This window comes from Eptatretus burgeri, chromosome 4 (assembly GCF_056783735.1).
Source record: "Eptatretus burgeri isolate ZD-2024b chromosome 4, Ebu_testis_v1, whole genome shotgun sequence".
In the NCBI taxonomy this organism is placed as follows: Eukaryota; Metazoa; Chordata; class Myxini; order Myxiniformes; family Myxinidae; genus Eptatretus; species Eptatretus burgeri.
Genome location: NC_140964.1, coordinates 64,347,047 through 64,365,404, shown reverse-complemented (window position 1 = coordinate 64,365,404; position 18,358 = coordinate 64,347,047). Strand labels below are relative to the sequence as shown.

At 46.1% G+C, this 18,358-nt stretch overlaps 1 protein-coding gene across 4 annotated transcripts in view; it reads left to right on the top strand.

The window, feature by feature from the left end:
* Positions 1-18,358, top strand: part of CUL1 (cullin 1) — a 76,114-nt gene that overhangs the window by 15,836 nt on the left and 41,920 nt on the right. For all 4 annotated transcript variants that reach the window (XR_015057474.1, XR_015057473.1, XM_085878449.1 and 1 more), the window contains exons 5-9: positions 6,038-6,088; positions 7,203-7,293; positions 7,510-7,673; positions 8,221-8,383; positions 15,574-15,704. Coding sequence is in view for 2 of the 4 variants with exons in the window: in XM_085878449.1 (XP_085734575.1) it covers positions 6,038-6,088; positions 7,203-7,293; positions 7,510-7,673; positions 8,221-8,383; positions 15,574-15,704 (600 nt within the window). In the remaining 2 variants the exon portion in view is untranslated. The remainder of the gene's footprint in view (positions 1-6,037; positions 6,089-7,202; positions 7,294-7,509; positions 7,674-8,220; positions 8,384-15,573; positions 15,705-18,358) is intronic.

The following is an 18,358-nucleotide window of genomic DNA, read 5'->3' as shown; positions in this document are numbered from 1 at the left end:
TAACTTATGTTTGACGTGCTTTGAACCAATTCTTTACGTAGTCCCAACACACATCGACGTATGTAGACGTATTCCAATGACGTCTTCCGGTCGACAAAAAAAATAAATGAACGTGTTTCTAGGTTACAACTGCCATATAAAGACGTGTTCCCAGCAGTTTTGGGAATTGGTATATAAAAATGCTGCTCATAAAAGGGAACCCAACAGTGTTTTCGAGTTCCTTTTTGAGTCGATGTCCATGTCAGCAGTAACAGTATCAGTATCGTTATTAGTATTAGTATTAGTATTAGTATTAGTTTGTTCATGTTGGCAGTAGTAGGTGAGTGTGTGGGGGAAGGTGTGGGTTATGATGGATCGTCCTTGCGTCCGCGTGTCCACGGGTAGGTTCATAGGCTGCCACTCAACGATTTAAATGGCTGCATCTCCACTATTGAAAGTAGACGCTTGCCTCAACAATTGGATTTTTTTTACACTCAACGACTTTTAAACTGTACCACTCAGCTATTTCATTGTTTACAATGAACGGTTTAAATTGCTGTCACTCGCCTTTGTTTTTTGACGCTGGCGCTCGGAAATTTTAATCGTTTCTATTGAACGTGCTAAATCGCTCAAACCCCACTATTGAAAGTAGACGCTTGCGCTCAAAAATTGGATTTTTTTACACTCAACGACTTTTAAACGGTACCACTCAGCTACTTTCATTGTTTACAATGAAGGATTTAAATTGCTGTCACTCGCCTTTGTTTTTTGACGCTGAGGTTTTGAAATTTGAAGCGTTTCTTCTGAACGTGTTAAAACGCTCAAACTCGACTATTTTAAATAGACGCTGCCGATGGACAATTGGAATCATAGCCAAGCTAGACATCGAAGTGTGAACATCCTCGTCATGCCGAAGAAAAGTTTGAAGAATGCTGCAAATAAATGTCCTGGCCGTGGCCGTGGCCGTGGACGCTGACGCAAGGACGATCCATTATACCGACGTCTTTCAGCCTATGAGTAACTTAAAAGTAACGTCTGTCGATGTGTGGCAACGATCGCGTAACGTGCCAACAACACGTTAATCATAGGTTAGAAATAAGTTTCGGGTACGCTAAACATTACCTCGGCGTGTCTCAACTTATGATTAACTTACAAGTAGCATGTGTTGACGTCTGTCAACGATCGCAGACCGTGCATACAACTTGTGGCCAGCGTAGCGGAACGTGTGAGTCATACGCCGGCATACGTCGTGAAATTTCAAGCATGAAAAAATTTGAGGACAACCAAAAAGTACAACGTTTAAAGCCAGCGTACAACGAAGTATGGCAGTGTTTTTCAGCGTGCTCTCAATGTTATCAAAACTTACCCATAATGTATTCAACGTGTGCCAGCGTTTTAGAAAAATAATTCAAAAATCGGCATACGTTGGCTAAAACGTCAAGGTGTGACCGGGCCTTTACAGGGGAATTCGCGCATTGCGTTCCTCCAAACCAGTCCCTCGTTGTATGACAGTTCGAGCAGAGGGTGGTGGGCTCTTGACAGAGGAGTCCGAAGTGAAGGCCCGCTGGGCCGGTTACTTTGAGCGGCTGTACCAGGCTGACCCACCAACTGTTGAGTTGGATGTCAGGGGTGATATGATTCTTATTGCTGACCCTCCAATCAATTTTGGTCTACCTTTGTTTGTGGAAACACAGGCTGTGTTGAAACGGGGTAAAACTCCTGGGATCTGTGGCATCAATGCTGAACTTCTCATGGCTGGTGGAAATGCTGTAGTCATGTCATTAAATGCAGTTCTGTGCTCTGCCTGGGACACAGGCATCATCCCAACTGACTGGAAGGGGGCCTTGTAGTTCCTCTCTGGAAAGGGAAGGGTGATCGCCAGGACTGCAACAACTAACGAGGGGTGACGCTGCTCTCAATGCGGGCAAGGTATTTGCTTGGATAATTAATTCATGGTCGGGTTCGTCACCATCTGCTTGAGCACCAGCCTCCAGAGCAGTAAGACTTTACACCAAAGAGCTCAACAATTGACCAAATCCTTACTCTTCAGGTCCTCACCGAATGTAGATGAGTTTTGAAAGGGGCTGCTTGCAGCCTATGTTGATCTCTGTAAAGCATTTAATTCAGTGAATCGGGATGCCCTCTGGAGGATTCTTGGTCTTCGTGGGGTGCCACCAAAACTGATCAATCTGATGTCTGAACTATACCTTGGTACTGAGAGTGCTGTGAGATGTGGTGATGCCATCTCTGACTCATTTCCAGTTTTTACTGGAGTTCGTCAAGGATGTGTATTGGCCCCCACACTTTTCAACACTTGTATCGACTGGATTCTGGGGAGGATGTCAGAGAGATTGAGCTGCGGTGCATCGTTTGGGAATGTCAATATCTCTTGTCAATAAATAAGTTTTTTTACGCAGGTTCCAAAAATACGCAATGGGTCATTACATATTCATATATGATGATGTACACATCATTGACATGGTAATTTTTCTAAGTATTTCCACATTGGGCTTTTTTTTCCACATGATGAGTGGTTATTTTACTTCTAACTTCAACTTGTATTTTAAATGATTTTGTTTTCAAGCGAAATCAGTATTGGTAATCGGCCCAAATCAGAATCCATTGCTATCCCGTACCCGTATGACTATCACGGACCACTGTACCAGTGTGCCCATACCGGTTTCGCTTCCATATCGCTATCGCAGATTACTGACTCGACACAGGATTTCTAAAGCATACCGGATTCGTATAAATAATAACCAATTGGCAGTTGCTTTAAAACCAGCCATGAGGGAAAGGAAAAACGCAATTTCTTGTACGGAGCTCGAATGCTGAGTGTTAAAAGTTAAACCATACTGTACTTGCTTCCTGTTACGTCGACATCATACGTTTCGCTGTTCCTGTTCCATGTTTAGCCGAGACGCCGAGTGCATCAAAGCTTTTTTAAAATCATGTACAGTATTGATAGATTTATACACCTTTCTTCGATTTATTGGTGATATACCGGTTTGATTGTTTTTTTTTTTCATATAATTTTTTTCGGTATACCGGTATATTCAGAATTCCAATGCCAGTATATCTATATGACCAGTATATCCATATATCTCCAGACTCTAGTGTTTGTGTATTTGGCTGTCCCCCTTCATAAGGACGATTTAAGAAGGGTTTTAAAGGCCAATCTTTTTAGCATGACTGTGTGTTCACCAAGGTCTATTTTTCAGGATTAAAAACTCAAAAAACATTTTTCATGAAAGAATAATTGTGTCTTCAAATGGAAATGTAGAAGGTGACTTGTAACCGTGCTTCAAGGGCAGTGTACAAAAGCGTAAAAAACAAAAAAAATAAATACAAGGTGCAGGGAGATGAAATTCACCACATTATGTGTAGCACGTGCAGAGTAAAATGAGTGTTCATTTACATCCAAAGGATGTCCAATTAATAAAGAAGATAAAAGCACACCTGATGCTCGGCTGAAGTCTTTATACTTTGGCATGCTCACGAGGCTGTACCGTCAAAATGAAAGGTCCCAGAAGATATAGAGAATCGGATCACATTTGTACATGTAGTGTTTTGTAACGCTTCTTGCTACGAAACGTCTTATCATCCAGTCTTCTTGAATATTTTGAATAAAATAATTTGAAATTGTCTTTTTTTTTTTTTACAAGCTTTTATACTCTGTCCATAAAACTCACCATCATGAAAACCGGAGGAAAATTATTCAAGTTATGATCAAAAAGTTGTTTTTTGTTAATTAGGTCACAATCCAAAAAAAAAAAAGCTGGTCAAGGAGACTAATCAAATATCAGGTGCACTATAATGATGCAAGAACACCTTTGGAATGCCAAAAGGTCTTTTAGATTGTGCATCGGCAAAATTAAGTGAAAACGAACAAAAAAAACCGTGATTTTTTAATTTATTATTATTTTATTATTTATTTATGTATTTATTTAAACTGCCATTTCACCTTTATCTTTAACCCAGAGGGATATGATGTAAATGAAGCTAAATGCATCTTGCTCTCAAGTATCGAGTGAGGGCAATTTTGATCCGATCGGGCAGACCTTGGTCAAGCTTTTGTGAAAAATGGTAAAATGTCTATAATTAGATAATGACCTTAAAAATTATTTATTGCTCAAAAAAATTGTCAACTCCACATACTTTGTATTCCCATTATTGATGTAAAATTTATTCAGAAAGTCCCAGCTGGCTGTGAGATACAGATCAGAAATTGGTGGAAAAAGCAAAAACCAAATGGTGGTTTTGTTACGAATTTGGAAGCTTACTGCACACAACAGCCAGGTCCTATAGATCAGTTATATTGGTAAGTATGTGTTTCTAGGTAGGGTCCCGTGCTATGTTTAATGGGTGATTAAGTGTACGTGCACTGCGCAGTTATTTTCTTAGCTCTAGAATTTATATCCACAAAAATAACAACAACACGATGGACCATTCCCCGCACAATGGCGTGTCGAACACGCATGTGGGCGGAGTTCTCTCGGTCACTGAAGTTCTGACTCCACGCTTCGGCCAATCGGAAGGGTGCGAGCGCATTTGCCGCCTTTCAGCCAATGGGCGCAGAGCGAGCTCCAAGAGAAGCAGAGTCTCTTCGGGGGGGGTGGGGGATTGAGACGCCCCCCGACCAATCACGTGGAGACAACCGATTTCCCCCGGCGAATGAGGGGTGCGGTGACGTGAGACACGTTCCCCCCCCCTCTCAACCCGGGGGGAAAAGACATAGACGGGACGGCGCGGTCATCTCGTGGCTGGTCTCGTCTTGTCGCTGGCGCTGGTCTCGTCTTGTTGCTGGCACTGGTCTTGTCTTGTCTTGTCGCTGGCTCTGGTCTCGTCGCGGTGATCCCTTGCCTCGTCATTATTCGAGCTGGCTGGTGTCCGTGGCTGAATCCTTGGTCCCTCGGTGCCTGGTATATCGGCGCGGGTTTGAGTCCCGCCACCGAAAAAGATCATCGTTACCGCACGAGGCGGGCAGGTGCAAGAACAGGCTCTTCCCTCAGCTCGTCTTCCCTCTCGAGCTGTAGGGCACAATAAAGGGCAACCGGCCCCATCTCTTTTGTGTATGTCCGTGGGCCCCGTCTGATAAGTAGAATTGTTAAGTGCTTTTTGTTGTACATTATTTGCATTGCTTCGTCAGATAACTCTGCCCTTGCATGCTCCCCTCGTCCCCTGGTTATTGTTGTAAATAAATTCCCCACTTGTTGAATGTACCAGCTCATTCTTTGTCATTTCTATCATTGGTTTGCCGTGCTACGAACTGGAATTAGGAGGCTTCATTGCTGCCGTAATCGTGCAATTGGCCCGGCAGGGTTCTGGTACTCTCCGCTCGGGGTATGACTCGGATCCGGCTCGGTAACAGCCGGGATCGCGCAGATTTTGCCGAGGGTGAATTTCCCCTGTAGTTTGGACGACATGGGTATTTAGGTATATTGAAATTGGCAATTGATCCTATCCCACGTGGTCGACCTATTGGCGATCTTCGGTCCGATAAGGGACCCGTCACCTTTCGGATTTATCTGAAAGGTACGACCTAAATTGCGGTGTGTTCGGTGGAGCCGACTCTACTGCTCCCTCTTGCGGCCGTGCTCGCCACTGATACCCGGCCCCACAACAGTTTGACACTCCTCAGGGTTTAAAAAAACTTTGACATGCTCCTGCCGATGCCTGTTTACATGAATATTATCCATTGGAGGTATTGAAAATTCTTTCCTTTCTTTAATGTTTTCAAATAACCTTGTGACGGTTGGCTGGTGTTGATCTTGTGGTAAATTCTTCCAGGCTAGTATAAACTCCCAGATGACTCACCCAAGCCTGGCTACTTACTGAGGATGTCTGTTGGATTCTGGGCTAATTGTGCAGCTGTGTTGTGTGGTCTTCGGACCTTCATGCTTATTTTTATCTGTTCATTTCATGAGGTCGATTCAGTTTTTCATAATTTGATCCTCAACTGCACCTGCCTAGTGCTTTGCATCTCTTCATATTGCTGTCAAGTATCTGCGACTTCCTTCGCACCGATTTCTCCTAACTTTGTTCTGTGAACCTGCAGTTGGCGTTGGTGACATGGAGGGAATGCCTTTTCAAACCTTTGAACAAACAGGTTTGTTTAGCTCCAATTTCATTCACTGAAATCTAAACTTGTGGAAGATTTTGGTTATTAAAGTGACTGACTAAAGCTTGGTGGGGTTTGTGACCTCGCTGCTTCGCTGCCTGAATGCTGTTCATGGTGGAAACACTTGCTGGGGTTGCTGGGGTATGCCATTTGTTAGAAGCTTTTAAAGCCTTTCATAAAAGATGCCGGACATCAACAAAAATATCAATTCCTTGCATAACTGGAGTGTCTGGTTGGCTACTTGTGTCAGTTGTACTTTTCCTGCTCTTTAACCAGACTGGATACTTCATAAGTGGTGAACAGATCCAGCCATGTTATTGGAAGGCATGACCTTTGTTGGTTTGCATTTCTGAAAGCAAAGTACCGGTATTGATCAGATTCGGCAGATCAAATGCTAGACAATAGAGATTAAAGTTCATTCCAGCCTTTATCGGCTGTCACTAACAACAAACGGCACAGCTCCTTCAGCACACAAAATGTTTGCCAACTCTCCTTTTCAACTATTAACTACTATTATGATGTTGTCGAAGTTTGTTTTTCCAGTGAAAGGAATGTTTCATCTCAATGGAATTTTATCGAGATGAGTGATATGACAACTTAGATTGCACACTCTTCTTATTTTTCTTTAATGGCCACAATTAGTCCCATGCTTTTGTGGGGTTGGCCAAGGGAAGTTTGTCCCAAGTCTTTCACGAACCGGCTTGACAGGCCTGACATTCAACTAAGTTTAGGGCAGGAATTTGTAATTATAGCTCTTCTCTTCGCGAAGGGCACCATTGGGATCTTTAACATCCACCAGCTAATGCCGACAGATGGGGCGCCCATTCAACGTCCCTCCAAGTGACGGAACGCATCGATGAATCGCCCTACCTGTGAAACATGGGGATGACATTTTTAGCTGGATCAGGATTCATACCCAGGCTGGACAGCTAAGGTGTGAGTGTGCATGCCTCTAGGACTCGATGCCATTCTGCCATCCCTTCGGTCACACACTCTGATTCTTACTAATGGCCCTTTTTGATTATTGTTCAGAAGGGAAATAGGGATTGGCAGTACTCTGCATCACGTGGTGATGTGACGTTGATGTTGCCTTTTATTTCAGGTCACGAACGCTGTGCTAAAACTCATCGAGAAGGAGCGCACGGGGGAGACCATCAACACGAGGCTCATAAGTGGTGTCGTGCAGTCCTACGGTAAAAAGAGGAACCAGTTCTGACATTAATTTCACCAAAGTTATTTGTGTTGTCATTGGGTGTGCTGCTGTTGAACGTTGTTCGTGTGTGGAATCTGGTAACATAGACAGGAATGATTGATTTAAGCTTAAATCACTGATGATTTAAGCTGGAGCAATCAGAAAAGGACTGATTTGCTTTGACTCCTTGTGAAAGTTTGCCTTTGGCTTTGCACAGTGGAGTTGGGTTTGAACGAAGAAGATACGCACGCAAAAGGCCCTACGCTTTCTGTATACAAGGAGGCGTTTGAGTCGCAATTCTTGGCTGACACGGAGCGCTTCTACACGCACGAAAGCACCGAGTTCCTTCAACAAAATCCGGTCACTGAGTACATGAAAAAGGTAAGTTGTTGTCTCAGTCCCTCATCAAGCTAAAAGACCAGCAAAACTCAAGTACCCAGTAGCCTTCATCGGAAGTTTCCAGCGATCAAGTGTAGAAGAGATATGGAAGACATGTCTGTGTTGGACCAGGGAGGGGCAGCTGGTCATGATACGTTAAGCAAATAGACAGAGGGAACATGTTTATTGTAGTGCAGGTGAGGGGTGGTATCCGCATCGGTCTGGCCAGATGAACTCGCATTTCACGATTAACTGCTGTTTCAGAAGAGTAAATTTCAGGGGGAGGGTGGTTGAGGATATTGTTTAGTGGACGATGTTCTATGGGCTGTGATGATCGATACTTCTGAATGTGATGACACATTGACATGTTTTGTGGGGGAGGAGGTATAATATTAAAGATATGAAAAGGTAAGTGAATTCTGGATATTTTTGTAGATTGTGCTTATGCTTATCGTCTGTTTATAGGATCCAGGTCATTAGGCATTTTAACAACAGGTCATGGCGATTTTTGCTTCTTCGTTGAGATGCATTTCTTGCGTGTAATCTGCAGGCTGAAGTTCGCCTCTTGGAGGAACAGCGTCGTGTGCAAGTGTACTTGCACGAAAGCACGCATGATGAGCTGGCACGGAAGTGCGAGCAGGTGCTTATTGAGAAGCACCTCGAGATCTTCTACGCTGAATTTCAGAATCTACTTGATGATGACAAGAATGACGGTCGGCACCGATTAAAGCTTTCCCTGTTATTTATGTGCTCCAACTTTCCAATGACCTGAGCTGAATGATGATTCTGCTTTGGGGTTGGAAGGAGCGGGGGAAAGAGGGGTTGGGGAAAAGGAGGTGGAATGAAACTTGATGAGAATAATTTTGTGCAAAAAGAATATTAATAATAATAATTGGTTTACAATAAATACAGTGGCACTAATCTTTTGAACCCTGCATGCTGGTCGAACGGAGATATTGTTGTAGGCCAGGTATCGGCAGCAAGCGTGACCGTAAGATGGAGCATTAGAGTCGGCTCCACCGAACACCCGGAATCTAGATTGTGCTCCTCGGAGAACTCCGAAAGGCACGGGTCCTTTACAGGACCGTGGTCGCCAATATTTCGGCGGCGTGAGGTAGGGTCCACTTGTCTAACTCCAATTTACCTAAGTACTCACGCCGTCCAACTACCGGGGAAACCACACCCTTGGCTGACTCTGTACGATCCGAGTTGCGGGAACGGCTCGGATCCGGCGTAACCGAGCGGAGTTACCAGAGCCGCGCCGGACCAAATGTACATCTACAGCAGCAACAGCCTTTTTAATTCTCCCAACACGCACCGTGCTAAGCCAATGAAGGAAGGGACAGAAATGAGCTGAAACATTCAACACATGGATATTTATTTACAGTAGGTTGGGAAGGAACACGTAAGAGCAGAGTTGAAACGACTATAAGAAATGAAATGCAATGTACAAGCAAAAGCACTTATCCAGTTGCTACTTAAAGACGGGGCCCCAGACGCACACACAAATTCCCAGAAAGAGAAATGGACCTTCCCGCCTCCTGCGGTTTGGCCGAGATGAGCGAACCAGGATGAGACCAGCTGCGTCGAGATGAGACCAGACCAGCGCTCTTGTCGAGATCAGACCAGCCCAGCGTCGGCGACGAGACGAGACCAGTAGAAGTGCCAGCGAGATCAGCGCCAGCGTCGGGATGCGATCGGACCAGCGTTGCGATCAGAGCAGCGCCAGCGAGATGCGACCAGCCCAGCACCGATAGATGCGTTCAGCCCAGCGCCAGCGAGAGATGCGTTCCGCGCTCGAGCAGACCAAACGCAATTATTTGTTCTCTTTCCTGGTCCTTCTGGGGCGCGGTCCACTCATGCGTGGCCTGCTCTCATTGGGCGGACCGCGTGTTACGGCTCTGCCTTCTTGCAAAGGACCGCCCCTCCAACAGGAAGTTGAGTAACAGTATCCCGCGCTGACTTCCCATTGGCCGAATGCCTCGGCTTTGCGCGCATCGCTCATTCGGCGCAAAATGACGCATACCCGTATTTGGTGCCAGGCCAGAACGAAATGCTTCGTGAGCTTGTCTCGCGAGGACAATGCGGCGAGCAGAGTGTTGTTATTGGCGTTGTTCATGTAAAAATCCTAGTTATAAAAATAACTTTGCAGCGCACTTATGTAATTCCCACTGGACTAGGGATGGGACCCCAACTAGAAACACACAGTTACCGATATAACTAAGGTATAGGGGACGGCTGTCTGTCTGTCTGTGTGCACAAAGCTTCCAAATTCGTAACACTACCCCCTCCCCTTTTTACAGACTCGTCCCGAGTCGTCAAATTTTAATGTGACCAGCATGTGTAAGTTCTCCCCAAGTACGTTTTACCTTCGGATCCCTGAGTGTGACATTTTTCATACATGTCCCAAAAATAAATAACCTAATGCGCTGCGTAACTAACTAACAGACTCACACGGACAACTTAACTACAATTGCCGGCGCTACGACAAACAACAGGTGGGTCAAACTTATTTTCAATCTTAACTAATTTTTACACTAAACATGGTCCAGGACCGGTGATCTGTGAAGAAAAAAAGAAAGTCATTGCAGATGAACACAAAAAGAGATGGGCGCACAGGCTGCACAATGCAGTCCTTGTTGTGTGGCTGCCTGCAGGGCAGTCCTTGCAAAACACACTGAAGAGATGGTCCTGGCACACATGGATGAATGGTGACACAGGGGCAATGCAAATAGGGTAGCAGGCATGGGGTTATGGCAGAAGCAGGTGAGCAAGGCAATGCGGACCAGCAAATGCAGCACAAGCAGGCCGGCATGTGAAGCTGGCCGACCTCTGGTCTCGTTTGTGGAGGGAGTGCGTGGTGCCGGCCGCTACGAAAGCGGGCTCGGACTTAACCTACATCCCCCCCCCCCAACCTATCGCCTTTGCCTGTCTGTCCATACCCATTCCCTTAATTTGCAACAAAATTTAGCCCCTTTTTATTTATTTTATTTTTTCTTATAATTGTCTCCCAAACCCCCTTTCTTTCTTTGTCCGGCTAGCCTATCCTGTAAATCAACTCCCAACTCCTATGTTCCTATTTTGGAGGGGAATAGGGAGAGACTAGCGTCCTGTCTCGAGGCCCGACGAAGCCTCAGAATAGCCTCCTACAGATCTCAGCAATCTTTCCCAAGGTGGGTCCAGCGGCCTACAGAGAGCGAAGGGATGGATGGTGCGAAGGGGTACATTTCCTAACTATCCTAGCATTTATTACTTTTAAACTACCCCGGGGCTTTTCAAAACGCCCATCACTTTAAACTATTGGTTCAAGAAACCATGATTCCCGTTGCCTGTGTTGGTGTCCATTATAAGTTTGGTCCTAGCCCTCAAATTTTCTTCCATGCCCTTGCACAATTTCATGGCTGGGTAGCGTGGCTCACTTGGCAGGGACTTCCCCTCTGCCGAACTCTAACTACGGCACCCCTGGGCCCTGAGGCTGTCTCCGAGCCTACCTGCTCCCTATGAATGCGGGGGGGAAGGGGGGGGTTGCCCTTCCTGGCATTGCCCCCCCTCCGATGCCCACATGGCATTTTGGCGCTGCGGGTCCCGTTTCCGATGGGTCACCCGTGGCCACTACACTTTCCCAGTCCCTTGGACCCTTGGCCTACTCTGGCCGACTGTCCGGTGCCCGGGGTGCCCTCGACTCGATACTCACCTTTCAACAGCCACGCTCCCAGCCGGTCCGTGGACTCCTGCACCCCTCCAAATGGGTTTCGTGCCTTCATACACCACCAACAACAGAACGACCTCCTTTTGGTAAATTTGACTAACCCACTAAATAACATTACACTGACCCCGGGGTCACTTGGGTGGGATTCACTCCTCCCCCCACTCATTCATTTGCACCATGCATTCCACATTCACTCCACTCACACACTCGGGCCCACTGACCCATATTCACTCATTGTATTCCTTTCGTTTCTTTCTCTTTTTTTAAAAAAATTCACACTCCAACTATGTTCCCCTAACTATCTCATGCTCCCTCGTCGTCCCTTACACTAATACACGTTCCATTTAATTCTATCACTAAGCAACGTCCCCACTAGACATTCCATGTCTCCCAAAATCCATTTCCCATTCCAAATCTAAACTAAATTACCACTAACTAGTCCACGGGCCCCATGGAGGACAGCTCATGCCTCCATGAGGCTGATCTAAGCTAAACCAATCCCGCTAACTCGTGCTTCCTTTGCCCAACTCTGCCGGGCTGTGTACTTGGAGCGAGGCTTTTTTTTTTTTCATTTTCTTGCACCGCCAAGGCGGTGGTCGACAGCTTGCCCTTTTGTCCCTATGGGTGATAATAACGTCCCCTCCGATGACCGATAATCGAGGCCTTGTCGCCACCCTGCCGATTACAACGAGCGCTTGCTTTCGGGGAATTCCCCATGTGGGACAACGTGCGCTGTTAACCCGATGCTCGCGCCACGAGGTCCTTGCCGATGACGTCACCCGCGCATCGAACCTGCGCGGTTTCCCAGGCAGGCCAGCACGAGCGCATCGTCCCGGAAACCCGCTCTGCGCATTCCGCGGACAGAACACGTGGCATGCAGCACGTGATGCCTTGCACATGCGCTCGCATGTGGACCACTGTTTGCTGAATTCAACCAACACTCGCGCCATTTTAACCGTCCGCGCGACGGTCTCTTTCGAAACGCAGGACATTCCCGCACCGGAATCCCTCCAAGTAGTCACGCGCGCGAGGGCCGTTCGCGAAATGCCAAACGGGCCTCGTACGCGGCGTCTCACGAGACCGGCGCGGTTACCAAAATAACTTTACACAGCGCAGAAGGCTTGCAACACCCCTCTCCCGTCTGGATCGGTCCGTCCATTTCCACGCACGCACTCCCGCACTCACACACGCCATTTTACTCATACCATACTCACGTTTCAACACACCCGCACCACTCATACTCTTTACCACACACTCCAGGACATTCATATCGGGGATTTGTGCTACCACAAGCAATCCCAGGGTTTCCATACCCCCAAGCTCCGCGTGTACCCGTTCACATCAGACATCCCCTCAACCTCGCACGGCTCGACCGGACTCACCTCGTCGCGATCTGCTTCAAGGGAGCATACCATCTCCCTTTGTTCCTTAAGGAGGCCATCCTGATGCTCGCACCGGGTCACGAAACATTCCACCAGCTCAACCCCATTGTCCCCTCTGAGCTCTACCTGTGTGTGTTCATCTTTTACTTTATTTCATTAATTCCCCTCTTTTGCTTTCTGCGTCTCCTTTATTTCTGACTCCTCTCGTGTCTCTACTACTCTTTCTATCATCCCTTTTGTCTCTGTTAATTTCCCCATCTCCGTCACCTCCTTTTAATTTTTCCGTCGTCCGCTCGTGTCTCACCCTACACGTTTCGGTCTCCCCATCAATTATCATGACGTCGCTCATCCCCTCGACTTTACCCGTCTCCATCACCGGACCGACACAATTTGCACTCCCTCTGGTCGGTTCGGTCGCTCCGCCACATGGTGCCGCCATTATTCCTCTTACGCCCCTCCTCATTGCCTCTTCGCCTGCCTGGAGACTCAACCCCATGCTCTGCATTTCCCCTCGCTGCGTTCACATATCACCCCTCAGTGTTTGTATATCACCCCTCATCTCATCCATCTTGCTTTCCATTCTTTGCATGTCACTCCTCTGTGCTGTATTCCCATCCATTATTTGTTTCAACATCTCCATCATCTGGCTCATGTCCAATGGCGGAGCCGATAGCGGAGCCGATCCGGCAAGGATCGGGGGGGGGGGGATTTTGATGGAGGGGGGAGTGTGTCATACGCCGCCCCTGCACCCATTACGGACTCTGAGTTTGGTTGCGGGGGCACATCTTCTTGCATGGGGGTGGTGTCCTGGACCATGGGTTCGTCTACTACTACATCTACCTCACTACCCACCTGCTTCAGCCCATCTTGGCTTGCCATGTCACGTGTTAGAAATTAAATTTGAAACGCTCGCAATTTGGGGGACATGGGGGGGGGGGGGTTGGGGGGGTGGTTTGTTCCCTACCCCTGATCCGTGTCCGGTGAATTTCTCTATGAAGGCGGAGGGGCCTGAATCGCACTCCTGAACACCAATTTGTTGTTTCGAACCTTTAATTTTGTTAATGGAGGCGGGAGGCGGAGGGGTTCGTATCTCCACGACTGACACCAATTTGTTGTTGGCCAGGTATCGGCAGCGAGCGCGACCGCCAGATGGAGCAGTCGAGTCGGCTCCACCAGACACCCAGAATCTAGATCGTGCTCCTCGGAGAACTCCGAAAGGCACGGGTCCCTTACAGGACCGTAGTCGCCAATATTTTGGCGGCGTGAGGTAGGGTCCACTTGTCTAACTCCAATTTACCTAAGTACTCACGCCGTCCAACTACCGGGGAAACCATACCCTCGGCCGACTCTGTCCGATCCGAGTCGTGGGAATGGCTCGGATCCAGCGTAACCGAGCGGAGTTACCAGAGCCGTGCCGGACCAAATGTACATCGACAGCAACAACGGCCTTTTTAATTCTCCCAACACGCACCGTGCTAAGCCAATGAAGGAAGGGACAGAAACGAGCTGAAACATTCAACACATGGATATTCATTTACTATAGGTGGGGAAGGAACACATAAGAGCAGAGTTAAACCGACTATAAGAAATGAAATGCAATGTACAAGCAAAAGCATTTATCCAGTTGCGACTTGAAGACGGGGCCCCAGACACACACACACACACACACACACACACACACACACACACACACACACACACACACACACACACACACACACACACACACACACACACACACACACACACACACACACACACGCACACAAATTCCCAGAAAGGGAAATGGACCTTCCCACCTCATGCGGTTTGGCCGAGAAGAGCGAACCAGGATGAGACCAGCCGCGTCGAGATGAGACCAGACCAGCGCTCTTGTCGAGATCAGACCAGACCAGCCCAGCGTCGGCGACGAGACGAGAGCAGAAGAAGCGCCAGCGAGATGAGGCGAAATCGGACCAGCGATGCGATCAGAGCAGCGCTAGCGAGATGCATCCAGCCCAGCGCCAGCGAGATGTGTCCAGCCCAGCGCCAGCGAGATGTGTCCAGCCCAGCGCCAGCGAGATGTGTCCATCCCAGCGCCAGCGAGATGCGTCCAGCCCAGCGCCAGCGAGATGCATCCAGCCCAGCATCGAGAGATGCGTTCAGCCCAGAGCCAGCGAGAGATGCGTTCTGCACTCGAGCAGACCAGACACAATTATTTGTTCTCTCTTCTCGTGGCCTGCTCTCATTGGATGGACTGCGTGTTACGCCTCCGCCTTCTTGTAAATGACCGCCCCTCCAACAGGAAGTTGAGTAACAGTATCCCGCGCTGGCTTCCCATTGGCCAAACGCCTCGGCTTTGCGCGTGCGTCACTCATTGGGCACAAAATGACGCATACCCTTATTTGGCAGCAGACCAGAACGAAATGCTTCGTGAGCGCCTCTCGAGCAGACAATGCTGCGAGCAGAGTGTTGTTATTGGCGTTGGTGATGTAAAAATCCGAGCTATAAAAATAACTTCGCAGCGCATGTATGTAATTCCTACTCGACTAGGGACGGGACCCTAACTAGAAACACACACTTACCGATAAAGCTGAGCTATAGAGGACGGATGTCTGTCTGTGTGCACAAGGCTTCCAAATTCGTAACAATAATTTGGGCAATTAAGACAAAGCCAGCAAGTTTCTCACTTCACATTGAATGCAATGGTGTCACATGATCAATTATTTATTATCACTTGTGAAATTGCAATTTTATAATTGTCGATCATTTTGTTACTTTTCAATTTGGACATAAAAGATTACAATAACGTTGTTGAGTCTTTCCCGCACAGATTTGGCACGAATGTATTGCTTGGTGTCGAGGATTCAGGATGGATTGGGGGAGCTGAAGACCCTCCTCGAGACTCACATTCATAATCAGGGCCTGTCTGCAATCGAGAAGTGTGGAGAGGGAGCTCTAAATGTGAGTGTGATGATGTTCTTGGAAATACTGTCTGATCTCATCAAAGGAAAACCAAACTCAGATTTCAAAGCTGAGAATGAATAGATGTTCGTTATTCAATTTTTTTACTTTATGTTCTCGCATCCAAAAGTGCTTCGCTGAGCATCAAATGAAACTTCAGTGAATTTCCCTGTCATTTCTGCGAACGCAGCCATCCACGTCTTTCCTTTGTGGAGCCCTGATTGACTGTGAAAAGCATGTGATTTTTATTTTATTTCCCACGTGGAAGAATGAATTGATAAATGGTATGAATATGAACTAATAGTGGAGCAATAGTTGGAGACGATATGCAAGGGAATTAAGAAATAGGAAGGGAGAGGAAGGGGAAGAATACACTGCAACATTTAAAATAAACCAATGTCACCCGCAGGGTGACCCGTATCTTGCCAAAAGGTGACCACGTGTGACTTCTTTAAGGTCACACTGAGGTGAACAGAGCTGCTATCCACCAGAAGCGACTCCTTGAGGAATATCTGCCTACGAGAGATTCCGATGAGAATCGTTCTACAGAGTAACCATGAAAAATATGCGTTTGCCTCATAACGTCACCAAATGACGTCATAATTCTCAAGCTTGACATATCAAGAAAGCACTCATCGAGGTGTTCAATTTGAGGTACTACATGATATGCTTCCTAAAGCTTGAAAATTTGACCTTGGGGTCAAATATGTTTGACCTGAGGCGCTAATCATGAAGGTCTAGGCCAATCACCACCAAAAATTAATCAACTGAGCGCCAGACCATGAACTATATTCCCATGAAGTTTGAAGACGATCCGATCAAAATTACTCAAAAAATAAGGGTTTCTTCGACTCCCCTGATTTGCGACAAACTGACCTTGACCTTTGACCTTGACCTTCAAAATTTTATGTGCTGAAAGGGACCTCTATAGGCCTCTGATATGCAAAGTTACAAAAATTTCCAATGATAACTGTGCTCTGCAGAGTGATTTATACGTGATTACAGACCAATAAAAAAAACATATGAAGGTCAAGGCCAATCGCCACCAAAAATTAATCAGCTGAGCGCCAGACCATGAACTATATTCCCATGAAGTTTGAAGACGATCCGATCAAAATTACTCAAAAAAATAAGGGTTTCGTCGACGCCCCTGATTTGTGACAAAGTGACCTTGACCTTTGACCTTGACCTTCAAAATTTTGTGCACTGAAAGGGACCTCTATAAGCCTCTGATATGCGAAGTTACAAAAATTTCCAATGATAACTGTGCTCTGCAGAATTTTTTATACGTGATTACAGACAAACAAACAAACAAAAAAAAACATGCAAGCTGACTAACATATCTTGCAAAAACTTCGTTTTGGCAAGATATATATATATATATATATATATATATATATATATATATATATATATATATATATATATATATATATATATATATATATATATATATATATGAATTGAAGAATGTCACGATCAGAGCTAGTAATTCTCAATCACCAGTTTACTTTCCCTCACAGCTTGGTCAAAATTACTCTTTACAATTACGCTATATAATTACACTAATTACACCTCACTAGACACTCGGGATGCGCTCCTGAAAAACTGAGTGTACCGTGAATCATGTTGTTGCGAAACAAGTTTTCCCAAAATAATAATGTTGTAAATAGGAGATACGTTCCTGAAGGATGTCAAAAACCAGCATTTTCCCCAAAATTAGAGTTGTAAAGATAAAGTTGTGCTTGTTAATGAATAAATAGCAGTTTTAATGATTAATAAAAGTATATACAGTACATTAAAAATCAACATCCTCCTCCTCAAGTTCCTGGAATCCCAGATGCCTGGCCATTTAAATAACATCTTGAATCGCATCCTCTTCAATCCTCCATTAGAAGGGAGGAAAACAATCAGTCCAGAGTTTCCTCCACACACCGTTGAGATTTGCACACCTAATTTCTTTCCAAGACTCGTTGATGTTCTTGATTCCATTAAATATGTTGTGCCCATTCCAGAGCTCTTTTAACGCTTCAAAATGTCCAATTTAATTTGAAGGGAAATGCTTTGTTTAATTTTCTTGGGCTGCAACATTTAAAACTTTAAGGCACAAATGAAATGGCAATAAAAATTAACATAAACTCGTTGAGCAAACTGTAAGGACTCGGACTGGACATGTTCAGAACACGTTCGGCAGGAAGAACAGGAAATGGTCCCCGCGTGGTGTCAGTTTGTGAACCTTTACATCACTTTCATTACTTTCTTCATCACATTCCTCATTTCTGTTACGTTTACTGAAATGTTTATTTGTTAAAATCAAGAAACGATCCAAAGGCATCTTCTTTTACAGGGTTTATGCAGGACATACTGCACTGTACTGTACTGTATGCCCAAATATCCCTGTGTGCCAACACATCAGGTTAAATGGAAGACCTGGAGCGGAACTGCTGGAGTGGAATGTAAATTTAGGTGAACTGCAGTGCTGGGGAGTGACTTGGATCTTGCGAAATACGGATTCACTCACATGACATTCATTTAATATAAAAACCGAGTGATTTTGCTTAATCTCTAAAAATCAAATACAACTAAAGCTCCTATACTGTCAAGGAAGCATCATGGACTGGAGCGTGTCCGTGTCCAGACCGGTTGTTGTGCAA